Source organism: Chiroxiphia lanceolata, chromosome 5 (assembly GCF_009829145.1).
Source record: "Chiroxiphia lanceolata isolate bChiLan1 chromosome 5, bChiLan1.pri, whole genome shotgun sequence".
Classification (NCBI taxonomy): Eukaryota; Metazoa; Chordata; class Aves; order Passeriformes; family Pipridae; genus Chiroxiphia; species Chiroxiphia lanceolata.
This window is the reverse complement of record NC_045641.1, coordinates 48,017,898-48,030,447: the sequence shown is the minus strand read 5'-3', so window position 1 is coordinate 48,030,447 and position 12,550 is coordinate 48,017,898. Positions and strand designations below refer to the sequence as shown.

Below are 12,550 nucleotides of genomic sequence, written 5' to 3'. Positions count from 1 at the left end.
AGTCGAAGTCATAAAGCAAAATAATGACTTGTGTCATCATTTTGTGACACACTTTCACGAAGTACAGATACTGTATAATTTTTACTTTGAAATAATAATGCAAATGAAGCTACATGTTATATCATGAAAAGGGGTTTTGTTTTCGTGTGACTTTTCTCCATTTCATAGTGTTTCTTCTTGTGAAGAAATAACATCTTGCGCACCTTATATGAACACATTTCACAGCTAAACGGCAAATGACTATGGCATTAACCATTTCATATGGTTTATTACAGTAAATATCTGGAATATATTTTTTAACAGAGGCAAAGCACAAAAAACCCACTGAAATGAAAAAATACGAATGGAAACTTGCATTTCCCCATTTCTCTAGAGGAACTGTAACTCCGATCAGCTTAATCACAGAAGGAATTAACTGTTCCTCTGAGGAGCTGGTGGGCTCTTTCTGATCAGACAGCATAAATACAGAAAAAGTTATACTCACATGTGAAGATCTGGTAGCTATACAATGTTCTGTGCATAGTGAACAAAATGACTTTTATGAACCCATGTCATGTTTCTATAAAAATGCATTAAAGAAGATACAATGCACTGTGGGATACTTTTCTATGAAAGTAAATGTTATGTGGTCCTTTAAAAAGATATTTCTCCTAAAATAAAAAAGTATCCATCACTGCACATCCCAGATCTCACAGAGAAGTGGTGTGAATTTGTGATCATTCACTCTCCATGACATCAGCATCTCTGCGTGATGATGGTTAAATGTCCGTAATTCTGTGAGACGACCCAGAAGACATGCAAAGTGTTGAGGGTTGTCCGGGTGGTGAAGTTTGCAGAATTTTTGTAGAATATCCAGCAGTGGTTCTTGAAGCCTTTCCACAGAATCTCTGTCCTTTATGTATTGTCGATCTGGTTATGGTTTTAAAAGGAAAGAAGTAGTTAGTAAATACATACTATGATACATTGCAATTATTTACACTGATAATATAAAAATATTCAAATATTTACACAGGCTGCTGATGTTCACACCTACCAAGAATATTTATTTTCAAATTAAGAGGAAATAAAAATGCTTAACATTGTATTTTTACGTTAGGGTTTTCATGTAAACTTCCCACTTCTGGCTAGGGAAAACTTTTAACTTTCTCAAAAACCGAAGTGTTTTAACTCTGCAATATTTCACTGGGGTTTTATCATCATATCCTCATGTGGTTCTGCACCTGAGTATGTTTTGTGATGCACTGCAACAACTGAGCAACGCAGTATATGTCCTTGGAGGTGTAGTACTCCTGGGAATTTGGCCAGTACAGAGAGGGTACAAGTGGGTCACCAGGGCAAAATCAAACATCTTCATCCTCAGATGAAATTTCTTTGTTAGAAAATACTTTTTATTTTGTTCATATGGAAGTATGTGTTTGGGTACTTGGAGAGGGAGGAAAGGAGGAGGATGGGGGTTTGTCACTGAAATTTTTAATGTAAAATAATTTCCTGAGACACACTGATTCAAAGAGTGATAGAAATGCTTCACCTTCCCATCTTCCATGAAACCTGATTTGGAAACCTCACTGTCCATCTTTTACCCTGAAGCATCAAGCTTCTCTTCTCCCATTCCTGTGATAGTCAGTTTGTTTGATGCACTATACAATTTCTCTATATTCTGTACGTAGAGATGGTTATCTTTGTGTTGCCAAAGAATTAGATTTCATGGCAGAGCCTGTAATGAGGGCTGAGATGCTATCATGCCAATACTTCCAAAAGGTCTGTTTTCAACAATTTAATAGTCAAGAGGGCAACTTGCTACTGTCCTTCTGCTCTTGGCATCTGATGTTTGTCCAACAAAGGATGAAGACCTTCATTGCTTTATTCTATTCTAAGTTATAGGGTTTCCCAATTTCCCTCTAAAAATGTGACATTCCACAATTGTCAGTAGTGATGAGCATGTAACCACATGGGATTTTCTGAAGGAAGAAGCCTGTTGTGGTAAGCAGTGAAGAGACACCAGTAATTTTTTTAAGCAGAGTATTTAACCACTCTTTTCCTTGTATGCAAAGCCAAATGATGTAACAGGACATTTGGTGTTCGGATTTGTGTACTTGTTTTCTGGGTTAACAACTAAATATACTGAATAAGCATGTACGCTCACTCCATGTAGAACGCAAGGTCACACTCTGTGTGCTTTTTTCCCAGAATCACAAATATTTAATTCCGGATAGGAAATTACCTGGAGACAGGATAACTATGGCTGTGAGCAGTGCATATTCTTCCTGTGTCATCTTCAGCTCTCCAATGCTTTTGTAAAAATTAAACATGGGAGTTATGAATTCATCTGAAATACCTGTGGGAGGGGAAAAAGTTATAGTATTTCTTAATTATTGAAACAATCCAATTTATTGCTATATAGCAATTATTTTTTATTTCATAATTATTGTCTTGGTGGGAGAAATTTACTACACAAATCAGACCCTATGCAAGACAATTACAAAAGTGTGAGCACATCCTTGTTTTCCAGAGCAGACTAGACATGGGTAAGTCCTGGTAATTCCTTTTTGCATGGTTTCAAAGTCTTTCAAATAATTCATTTTTCTCTACAGGTATGTTCATCTGGCTCTTCAGGACAAGTCTCATACATGGTTTCCTCATTGTCTGATATTCTAACTGCCTCCTCTTTTCGAAGCAGTCCCCATGTTCCCTGTCTCTGCATTGATAATGTGGAATTCTCTCAGGGCATATGGTTTAACTCTAGCCCAGCTCTACAGCTAACTGCCTCAGGCAGTTGCTTCAGTCATCTCCACAGAGACACTTAACTCCTTCTACATAGCATGAAACTTTAGTTAGGTCTAGGATTAGCTGTAGTCCAAGATCAACTTGCCTGCAACTACTACTACTTTAAAGCATAAAATAGTGTATTATAAAATATAGAGCCATAAATAACTAAAATCCAGCCAAATTTAAGCATGGGATTATGTGATTCTCTCACCATCAGTGAACCCTTTTGGGGTTACCAAACTGCAGCATGTCAATGGGGCTTCCTCTTACTGACTTTGTCATCAGGTCACAATGTTCTTACTTAGCCTTAAATTACAGATGTACTCCATTCTGCTCTTTGGTGTAAAAGAGAAGTAGGTCCTGTGACATCAAAATTATTATTTTTCAAAATGATGTATGAGTCACTCAGAGCAGACACTAGATTATTGACAGCAGCTGCTTGCAACTCTGAAATGGTGGCACTGATGAAGTGTAGACATCCAAACCAGCGGTTCTGCAGCAAAAGCCTTTTGGCCTTCCTTGGCTGAAATGATGGAAACCTCCTCTGTTGCCATACGTGAGTGCCATAGGATCTCTTGTAGTTTTACTCTTATTTTTGAGCTGTTCTAGGAGAAGCCTTTATAACTTGGTGTGGAAACCACATGAAATAATGCAGTTTTGAGTGCTCAGTACAACACAAAGCTGAAGTCCAGGACTGGTTATGTTTGGAGTGTCTCCAATAGGGGAAAGTCAAAATGAAACTCATCAGGTGGAACTCAAACAAAGGAAGCACAAAGTCACTTGACTTAACCATGAAACAGTCACATTTTACTTTGACAATGAATTTACTTCATCCGGTGGAATAGTTATGTGTCCCAACAGTGAAAGAATGGTCTTGCAGGGTGTGGTTTATTTCATGGCTGAGTCATGTGTTTAAACACATGACATGAGCAACCTATATTCACTTCAGATTACAAGCCACAAATCTTGGTTTTGTAATGAGTTCAACACTACTGAGACTAAGTTAATTAAGCAGATATATATGATGCAGGTCAGCTCGTCCTGTAGAAGTTAGTAACACAGCTGGAGCTTTTTATAGAGCAAACAATAGTCAGAGATTTTAATGTTCTGTGAGGATTATGTTGTTAGTCATCAGCATTAACTATTTCAAATTTTGAATACTTCTTATTGCTAACTTTTGGGGAACCACCTGTCTCTCTCCTGGGCGGTTTTAAACGCCAAAGTTCCTTACAATATATAAGTAACACATACCTATGGCACACCAAAGTCTTAAAGTTTGCATGAAACTAGAAACAGGAAAAAAATCTGAGCCTTAAAGCAGAGCAAATGAATTCCTTTCATGGAAGTTAATAACTCAGCAATGACGTGAGAAAAGTCCAAGACAAACTTGATATTTTTAGAAGTCTCTGTGCAAGGTATCGTTTTGGCAGCAGACAAGAAATAGGAGGAAGTGGGCTGTGACTAAGACTCCCATCATTTGCTTCTCATATTCATAATTTGATTCGTTTTTTCTCTCTCCTTTTTTTTTTTTTTTTTGAAAGTCAGGTTAGCTTTCAGCTGGATGAATTTATTGTTTTGCTGACCACAAACTCTTGAAGTCCTGCTGTTGATATAGCAGAAGCTGGGTGAAAATGATGATGGGGAACAAAGTGAGGAATAATTAATTCAGGTCCTCACTGGTCCAAACACTGCATAAGCATGTAGTAAAACAATCCCTGTCTCACAAAGCTTATAAGCTAACCCTAAGAAACTAAAGAGAATAGAATGCTGAAATCTTTAAACCGATATATATCACAAGACAATTATTAACAAAACCATGCAAAATGAGCAACTTTGAGACTAGGATAATGGAATTTTCTATTAGTTACTAGTTTTGTTATCATCCTATTTGTGCTGTGGTTTCCCATCATCGTTTGCACATTACGCAAGTTGCTCTTCCGTCACAAGAGGGGGCTGTTTTCTAATGTGTATGAAATGCTTCAGTTTGGATTTAATAAGCTCCAACAGAAAGAAAAAAAAAGCAGAAAATACAGGAAACAGATGTTTGTGGTTCTTACTTTCTTTTTCTTAGCTACTGTAAAATATGTTGTTACTTCAATTCAGATTATCAGAACAAGAATTAAAGGCGACTTGGCACTTGTAATGGGAAACACTAGAGAAGAAATAAATTACATGACTTTCCCAATGCCATTGTTGCAACTTATACCCCAAAAGTGAGAAAAAAATCAAATAAATATAGTTATATTTCTGGCCTCAATAAGAATTGAAAAGTTAGTTCTGTTTAACCCTCTTTATCTAGATCAGCCAAGAACCCTGCACTATGCTATGCCAGGCAGGCAGAGCTTCCTGGTCAGTGCTAATAGTGCCTCCTTCCTAATGCTTATTTCAAAAAGGTTTCAAAACTTTGTTTCACACAGCATTATCGCAATAAGAACATGCTCGTCCTTCATGGGTCCTTGGGCATCATTCTGAATTGCACGGATTTCTACCTGACTACCAGCCCCACTCAATCATCTGCAGAAGATATTACAGATCATTTGATTGATTTCTCTATGTTAATGCATGACTGGCTGTAAACCCAAGTGTAGTCAATCGGAAATATGAGCTTTACCAAGTACAGCCTTGCAGCATCAGATTAGAGCAGATTTAAACCCATGAACATTATTCATTGAGCACCCCTTACTTGGGTAATTTCATCCCCATTTGTAGGTTAAGACACAACGTTGCTTTAGACCCTGCCTTTTTTAGAGTTTCGTTGCTATGTTTTCTCTATAAAGTTAAGATGACTGATGCTTTCATAAGGTTTGCAGTTTCAGGCCATAAATAATTATCTGGTTAATGTAATCCTGGTTTTAGTGTGATATCAAGTCAGTATTGCCAACTTTTTGAAACAGTATTCTCGTTCCTATCTTCTCTGTTTGATAAAACTGAATAATTAATCTATTGCAAGAAGAAAGCTTGATAGTATGTACTAATTAACAGTAACTAGCACTGTGTTATTAATATAGATAAAGAGATCTTTTTCTTGATAAACATGGAGGTGGCAGTGGATATGAAACCAAGGGTATATTAGTAGCTGCTTTATGCAAATAAAATATTTTAATTACTTGCAAACTTACATTTTATCTTGCACAGTATTTATCTACCAGAACTACTTTCCATGCTGCTTATGAGCTCTCCCTTCTGAGCTATTCAAATGTATCAGTGGCCCTTTAAACACTGACCAAACTCACCCCATTGATGCCAAATAGGGGAAAATCTAGGCGGTAAAGAAGACACATTGGAGCAGTGCACATGACCTCTCTTCTGTCTGTCACCATCTTGTAGGGATTAAATGGCTAACTTAAATGAGAAATTAGCATGTGTCAAGGAGAACTCAGAATCAGGATAACAAAACTCCATCTCCTTTAAAGCGATCCATAGGACTTCTGAGAACTCAGTATTGCAAGCAAAGAAACCTTAGTTAGAAAAAAACCCAACCAAACCTGCAAGGAGGGTGCAAATGACATTGTCACATACCATCCTTTGGCAGTAGCCTGAGTGCTTGCAGTCAGGAGATAAATTGGGTCTGGCACAGAGCAACAGCATCTGCACTGCCTTGAGCTTGTCTTTGTAGGTAGAGTCTAAATAAGTTTTTGGCCTGGAGAAGCATGCTTACATAGAAGAAAAGAGACTGAGTCCCTGAGATTTCTTCTTGTTTTCACGAGTATAAATCTACTCTGCAGATATAATTTAAATACTTTCAGTGACTTTATTTGTAATTCAGGAACATAGCACTGGCTAACGCAATGTGCAGAAAAGGTATGCAAACAGAAAAGCTCTTTCCGATATTCCGCAATTGAAAGTGGTCCTAATTTCTAAATGTTTTAGGCAGTGTGCCAGTTTTGAATCGAGTCACAGAATGGTGTGTCTTTCCATGAGGATACATGTGACTGTTTCAAGGGTTAGACACTTTGGACTCATCAGTGAAGATAATTTCATTTTGTTTCTCTGCACAAACCCCAGTACAATGGGGGTTTGAAACACCACCACTACTCAGTACCAATAACCAAATGATAAAAGCCAAAGACAGTGGAAGTGATTAGCTCTCCATGGTTCTGATAGTAAATTTTGCCTTTGGTTGCAGGAATCTCTTGTACAAATTAATGGGAACTTTGTATCCCCCATTCAATGGCAAAAGGTGGCCTCTTGCCAGTTTGAAAGTGTAGCTAATTCTTTTTTTTCATTGGATCTGACTGTACTTCAGCACCTGTAACCGGTCCAGGAAGACAACAGTGTATTTCACAATGTCAGTTGTCCTGCTGCCAACCTAAAATTTGTGTCCAGATTCTTCCATTTCTGTTAATATCAGATAGTATCTTATTTCCCAATACTCAGATTCGTAGAACAGCTCTGTAGAATAAAATGATGAAATAAAAATCCATGTCTATTCATGACCACTGAAAGTTGGTATCCTTAGGAAAACAAACTACAAATGCTCGCTGAGAAAATAATTCACTATCTCAGCACTGTTTTTTAACAATACTGTGCTGCTCAATAATGGGGAGAATTTACCCTCAAAAAACCAGAAAAAAATCTAAGCATTAAATTACTAGGATGTCACCCTTTCACAGAAAGAGTCAGTCACAATGTAGTGTATGCACAATGAAGCATCTACTAAGATAAATGGCACAAATTCTCAATAATATTAAATAAAATGTCTGTATTTTTCATAAAGTCTTAACATTAGGGTGAGTAGGAGAAGATTTCAGTCACAGGAGCAGCTAATGTAATAATTTCCATAACACCTTATGAAGAAAGACGGTCAGGGCACAGTATCTGAGATGCAACAGAACTTGAGCAATATGTGCAAGCTAAGAAATAAAAATGCACCTCATCAGCATGAGAATGAAAATAAACACTGATAATGCTCAAAGGTCATCACCACCAAATCTCTGACTTCTATATCAGAAAAAAGCAACAAACCATTCCATACAATCAAACCGGGGAAGGCATAAATATTAATACAAGAGAGCAGCTTCAAAGTGGACTTGGTGGCAGGTGACATATCTGGACAGCTTGTGACTTTTAGGCAGGATCACCACCACCCTCCCTGATTTTATGGATAGAAGCATCAAGGCTTGACAATAGGACTTATGTGATATTTAGGCATTTGTCTGCACCTAAAAATATGCAGACAGAAGTTCTGACTAATAGCAATATTTTGTGGCTGCTGGCGTGACGGTGTTTAGGATCTCACTAGGAGCCATGAATAATCTTGATACTGTTTTTCCATTTATCACCTATAAACGTAATTTTTAAACTCTCATTCAACCATCACTGAATTTCTGCTGCTGTTCTCTATTTTCTTTGTAAGTTTCAGTTCACTGCATTTAGTCTTTTTTTTTTTTTTCCGGTGAGGTGTTTGTAAAAAAAGGTGTTTAATCTCTTCTGGCAATCTTATCTCTTGGACCAGTCTATAACATAATGGCCAGCTGCAACTTTTAGTAGTGTTTGTCCTTACTGGTTAAGGCCGGAAAAGACTGCTTACATTTCTACCCTGATGTCACATTTGGTTACTATTCAACCCAGAGTCCTGATGTTGAGTCTTATGACATGCATATTTAATATTTTTAATATATAATACTTAATGGTTTTGAAAGCCACATGTGTAAACAATGATAACAGAAGAATTTGGATACTTTTCTTTCTTTTTTTTTAAACTTGCAACACCTGAAAATGATGAGGATTTAAGCCACAAAAATAAGCTATTTCAGTAGTAGGTATTTTAAAACTATTTTTAAGTTTTATTTATTTAAATAGGTTTAGTACAGCATTTAAGTTAACAGTGGTACAATGCAAAGGTTTACAAGCTGCTTTTGTTGTTTACTGTCACAGCCCCATTAAATGCAGTCAAGGAAAATCTTTTTAAGTAGGCTTGAATTTGCACAGAGGGGAGAACTGAAATATATGGAAAAGGATACTTTGTTCTCTATTCTGCCTTCTAATAGAAGGAAGGAATGCAGTCAGCAGCAGTAAGCTGGATAATGCATTATCCTTCTGTAATATAGGGAGGGAGAAGTTCTAGCAGTATTTCCTCTTATGTCTCCAACTTGAGCCTGGCTTCAGAGAAGATGTTTTAGAAAGCCTTTTCCAAGGCCAAAAAGAAAAATGTATATATATACACATTAAAAAAGTTATTGTGTTTCATTTCTTGGGAACTATTCAGCCTGGGTTTTTGGTCTGATCCAGAATCCATTTTTAATTTACCTTGGAGGGTTTTTTACCCCCAGAAAAAAAGAATTGCAGGAAATCTTTCTTTGGAGTAAACAATACCACATTTGATATGGTTACTTGTCTTGACATTTTCTCCTACACAAAATGCTATTTTTCAAATCTGCTTCATGACAAGTAAATAATACTAATGCAGAATGCAATGTAATATTCCAGCTAGCAGTGTTGTGAAGTGCTAGTCTAATACAAACTTGCAAAAAATAATATTGCATCTTATCTGGATTCAGTAGTTGCAGAGAATTAACAGAATATTTTAAAATTACAACTAAGGAAAAATTATTGGTATGACATAATGGCTTATGTAATGGTCTGGATTAAGTAATTCCTCTGCTTCTGGTTTTTTTTATGAACAGTGGATACCTTGAACAAGAAGGATGATACTCACTGTATAGATTAGAGAAGTTTTCAGTAATCATGTAGCCATATGGATTAATTTCTCTAAGACCTATTTTTATAAAAAATTTAGATTATAAACCAGTAGAAAAATCTCTTAATGAAGAGATTTGGATACACTCAATACAGTTTCCAGGAAATACATCTGGCCTTCTTGACATACTTATCTGCCTGCAGAACCTGGACAAGAAGCTATTCATATCACTCTGGAAGTCATCGTTTCCAGTCCATCAAACAGTACCCTCTTACAATCAATCAAAATGAAAGAAATATAAAAAACTACTAAATATTAACCTATAAATAAGTGTGTTAGGCCAAAATAAATACATACCTGCAACAAATGAATTATTATTAAATTTTCTAACTCCTTTTCAGTGTTTCCAATATATAAGTATTGGCTTAATTTTGCATACATCAGTAGTACTTTCTGATTAAGAGTTTCAGAACTGAGTTCATGCCCATTTTCATGACTAGTATTTTGTTTACACGTTCTTCTGTCTCTTCTCTTTCTGACTCTTAAAACAGAAAGTTAGAAGCCAGCATCTATAAGCTGAGTCTCTGATTCAGAATTGTTGGCATATTCTGTATTCTGTGATTTGAATTTTCAGTGATAGGTGGCTGAGTCTTAGACAAAGTTTGCTGGTCAATCCAGAAAAATGGAAAACATTCAGTATTGCATCAGTGGAGCACAAAGAAGGCATAATAAGATAAAATACTGCTTTGCCTGCTTTAAGGAATAAGCAATATCTAGAACCATTTGGGTTTTCATAACTATTAAGATTTATGTCTAGAACCAGTGGAATTTATCAGTCGCTGAGCCTTTGATGGACCTTAATCAGGAAACACACTGAGAACATGTCATGTTTATAATTCTTCTATACACCTTTTGCAGTGTCATTTAATTTTACCAAACTGACCCTAAGAATAGGTTGTTCCCTTCAGTCATCTCCAGTAACATCCTAAAATCACTTTTTCTTTCCTTCTTACAATGATTGCTTTTGAAAGCACACTTTATGTGAAAAAATTATAATAGTGATATTTCTTCTCACTGTTCTTTCATGTCTATGATTGGAGACATGCACTGCATTTATTTGATATAGCATTATTCATAATACTTGCAACATATTTATAAAGAAACCTTAACCTTTTGAGCTTTAGACTCAAGGCTGGGTTAGGTTTGTTCTGGTTAGTATAAAGAACAACATTCAGATAAATCTGTTTCAGTGCTAATAAACAATTTTACTAGCTTTCCAAGGGCCAAATACTGACAGAGAAGTGTAATGATGTGGTTTGTTTTTTCCTCATTAAACAGCATACTCACCACTGTTGCGAATTCTTTCCTCTAAAAGGACAGTATGTCCTGTAGGAAGTTTCCTGCTGAAGATCTCAGCTGAACGGAGGAACATGGCTTCTACTGCTGAGCCCTTCAGCAAAGCAATCTGATCTTCATGATCAAGAGTTTGGAAGCCTGTGGAGACATTAGAGATAAGTCAGGCAGCAATGGTGAAAGTTCCCACTTCTTTCTGTCCTGAAATTCTTGCACGTGAGGTGCCACTGATCTGCTAACCTTGATGCTGATGTCAGTAGGGTTGCCAAGTGCTGCATAAATTCTAACCTGGATTCCAGAAAATGACACATATTTGAACTTCACCAAATTATATGAGGATTACATGTGTTTCAATGTTCATGGTACTTTTAGAGGAACGTGATAAGCAAAATCTAGTGGTGTAGCATAACCAGTAGAATTTTGTCTAGCCTTATCCTGCTGCCTAATATCTTCTTTCATGTTTCCACCAGAGCTCTCTATATGGCTTTCCCACTGCCATGCTGCTTTCAGACCTTTCTGTGCTCTGATGGCAAAAATCACCATTTAAAGCATCTAATTTTAAACATTTCACCTTGCCTTTGGACTAATATACAATTTCACATAGAAGCTTCCTGCTGTGTTTTAAATATTCATTTCTATTTCAATTACAAATCTCCTCCCTTCTTCACTTCCTACAAGCCTGTATCCCAGTTAACATTAAAAAATACAGTTACAACTGCAGTACCAGGCTTTAAAGCAAGCCTGTGAGACACGGAGGAAGGACCAGGAAAATCTTGGTTTTGTACAGCTAAGTGTTAAAATGCACCTTCCTTAATTAAAGAGAATCTCTACCATGTCCAGTGTTCAGTACTGAGGTAACATCAACTTGGAAGTTAAAAAATACTAGTGATAAACTCAGATTTTCAGTGCTTGTCGGTAACACACAGTGCAAGGACCATAAACATTGGTGCCACCAACTTTTTGTATGTGACTCACAATTCAGGGGATGTTATGACCTAGAGGCATTGCTAGAAAGGCAGTAAAGAGCAGGAAGCAGAGTCTGGTAAGTGTTAGCAGTAATTAGATAGCAGCAATATATGAAAATAATTATATATACATATAATGTATATATTATATATATGTAAGAATTATGTGTCTCTCTAGAGACACGATCCCTTCTCTGAGCATTTTGTTTGTCAATAGGTAAAGAGTGCTACATCTCAGAGTGGCAGAGTTTGAATTATTCAGCATATTATTCTTCTCAGCACAAAGCACCTTTTCTTTAGACACTGTCTGAACAATGTGGAGGAGGAGGAGGAATTTTCATATGCTCTTCAAAATATGCACAATTGTCAAATGGCAACTGAAAGGCATTTAAACTTTGCAATAGCAAAATTTGCACCAGAACGCTGGATATACCTGGTAGTTTTTTAGTGAATTCCACAAGAACCTGCACATGACTGGTAGCCATTTCTGTTAAAATCAGAAAATTTCCTTCAGCACTGAATTCCTCGTTTAACTGTTAGAAATCAAACAAAAAAAATCTGTTAATTTTCACTGACATTTCACATTTAAGAGTATAAAATATAAGAACTATTAGACGGGACCAGGCAAGAGTTCCACCTAACACTGTAATTCGTCTCCAGTGGTTGTCAAAACCAAGTATTTTGGAAGGCCATGTAAGAAATAAAAGAGGTAGACAATGTGTCTTTTCTCTGGAATATGTATTATTTTCAGTGTCATGTCTAGCAATGATTTAGGCACTTATTGATCTAGAATTTTTATGGCTATCATCATATTTAAACAAAGGCC

General features: G+C 36.5%; 1 protein-coding gene across 7 annotated transcripts in view; it reads right to left on the bottom strand.

The window, feature by feature from the left end:
- Positions 1 to 251: 251 nt before the first annotated feature.
- Positions 252 to 12,550, bottom strand: part of NR1H4 (nuclear receptor subfamily 1 group H member 4) — a 44,539-nt gene continuing 32,240 nt past the window's right edge. For all 7 annotated transcript variants that reach the window (XM_032689291.1, XM_032689289.1, XM_032689288.1 and 4 more), the window contains 4 exons: positions 12,158 to 12,257; positions 10,754 to 10,900; positions 2,222 to 2,335; positions 252 to 909 (listed from right to left, as the gene is read on the bottom strand). In XM_032689291.1, coding sequence (XP_032545182.1) covers positions 671 to 909; positions 2,222 to 2,335; positions 10,754 to 10,900; positions 12,158 to 12,257 — 600 coding nt within the window. In that variant the 3' untranslated portion in view covers positions 252 to 670. The remainder of the gene's footprint in view (positions 910 to 2,221; positions 2,336 to 10,753; positions 10,901 to 12,157; positions 12,258 to 12,550) is intronic.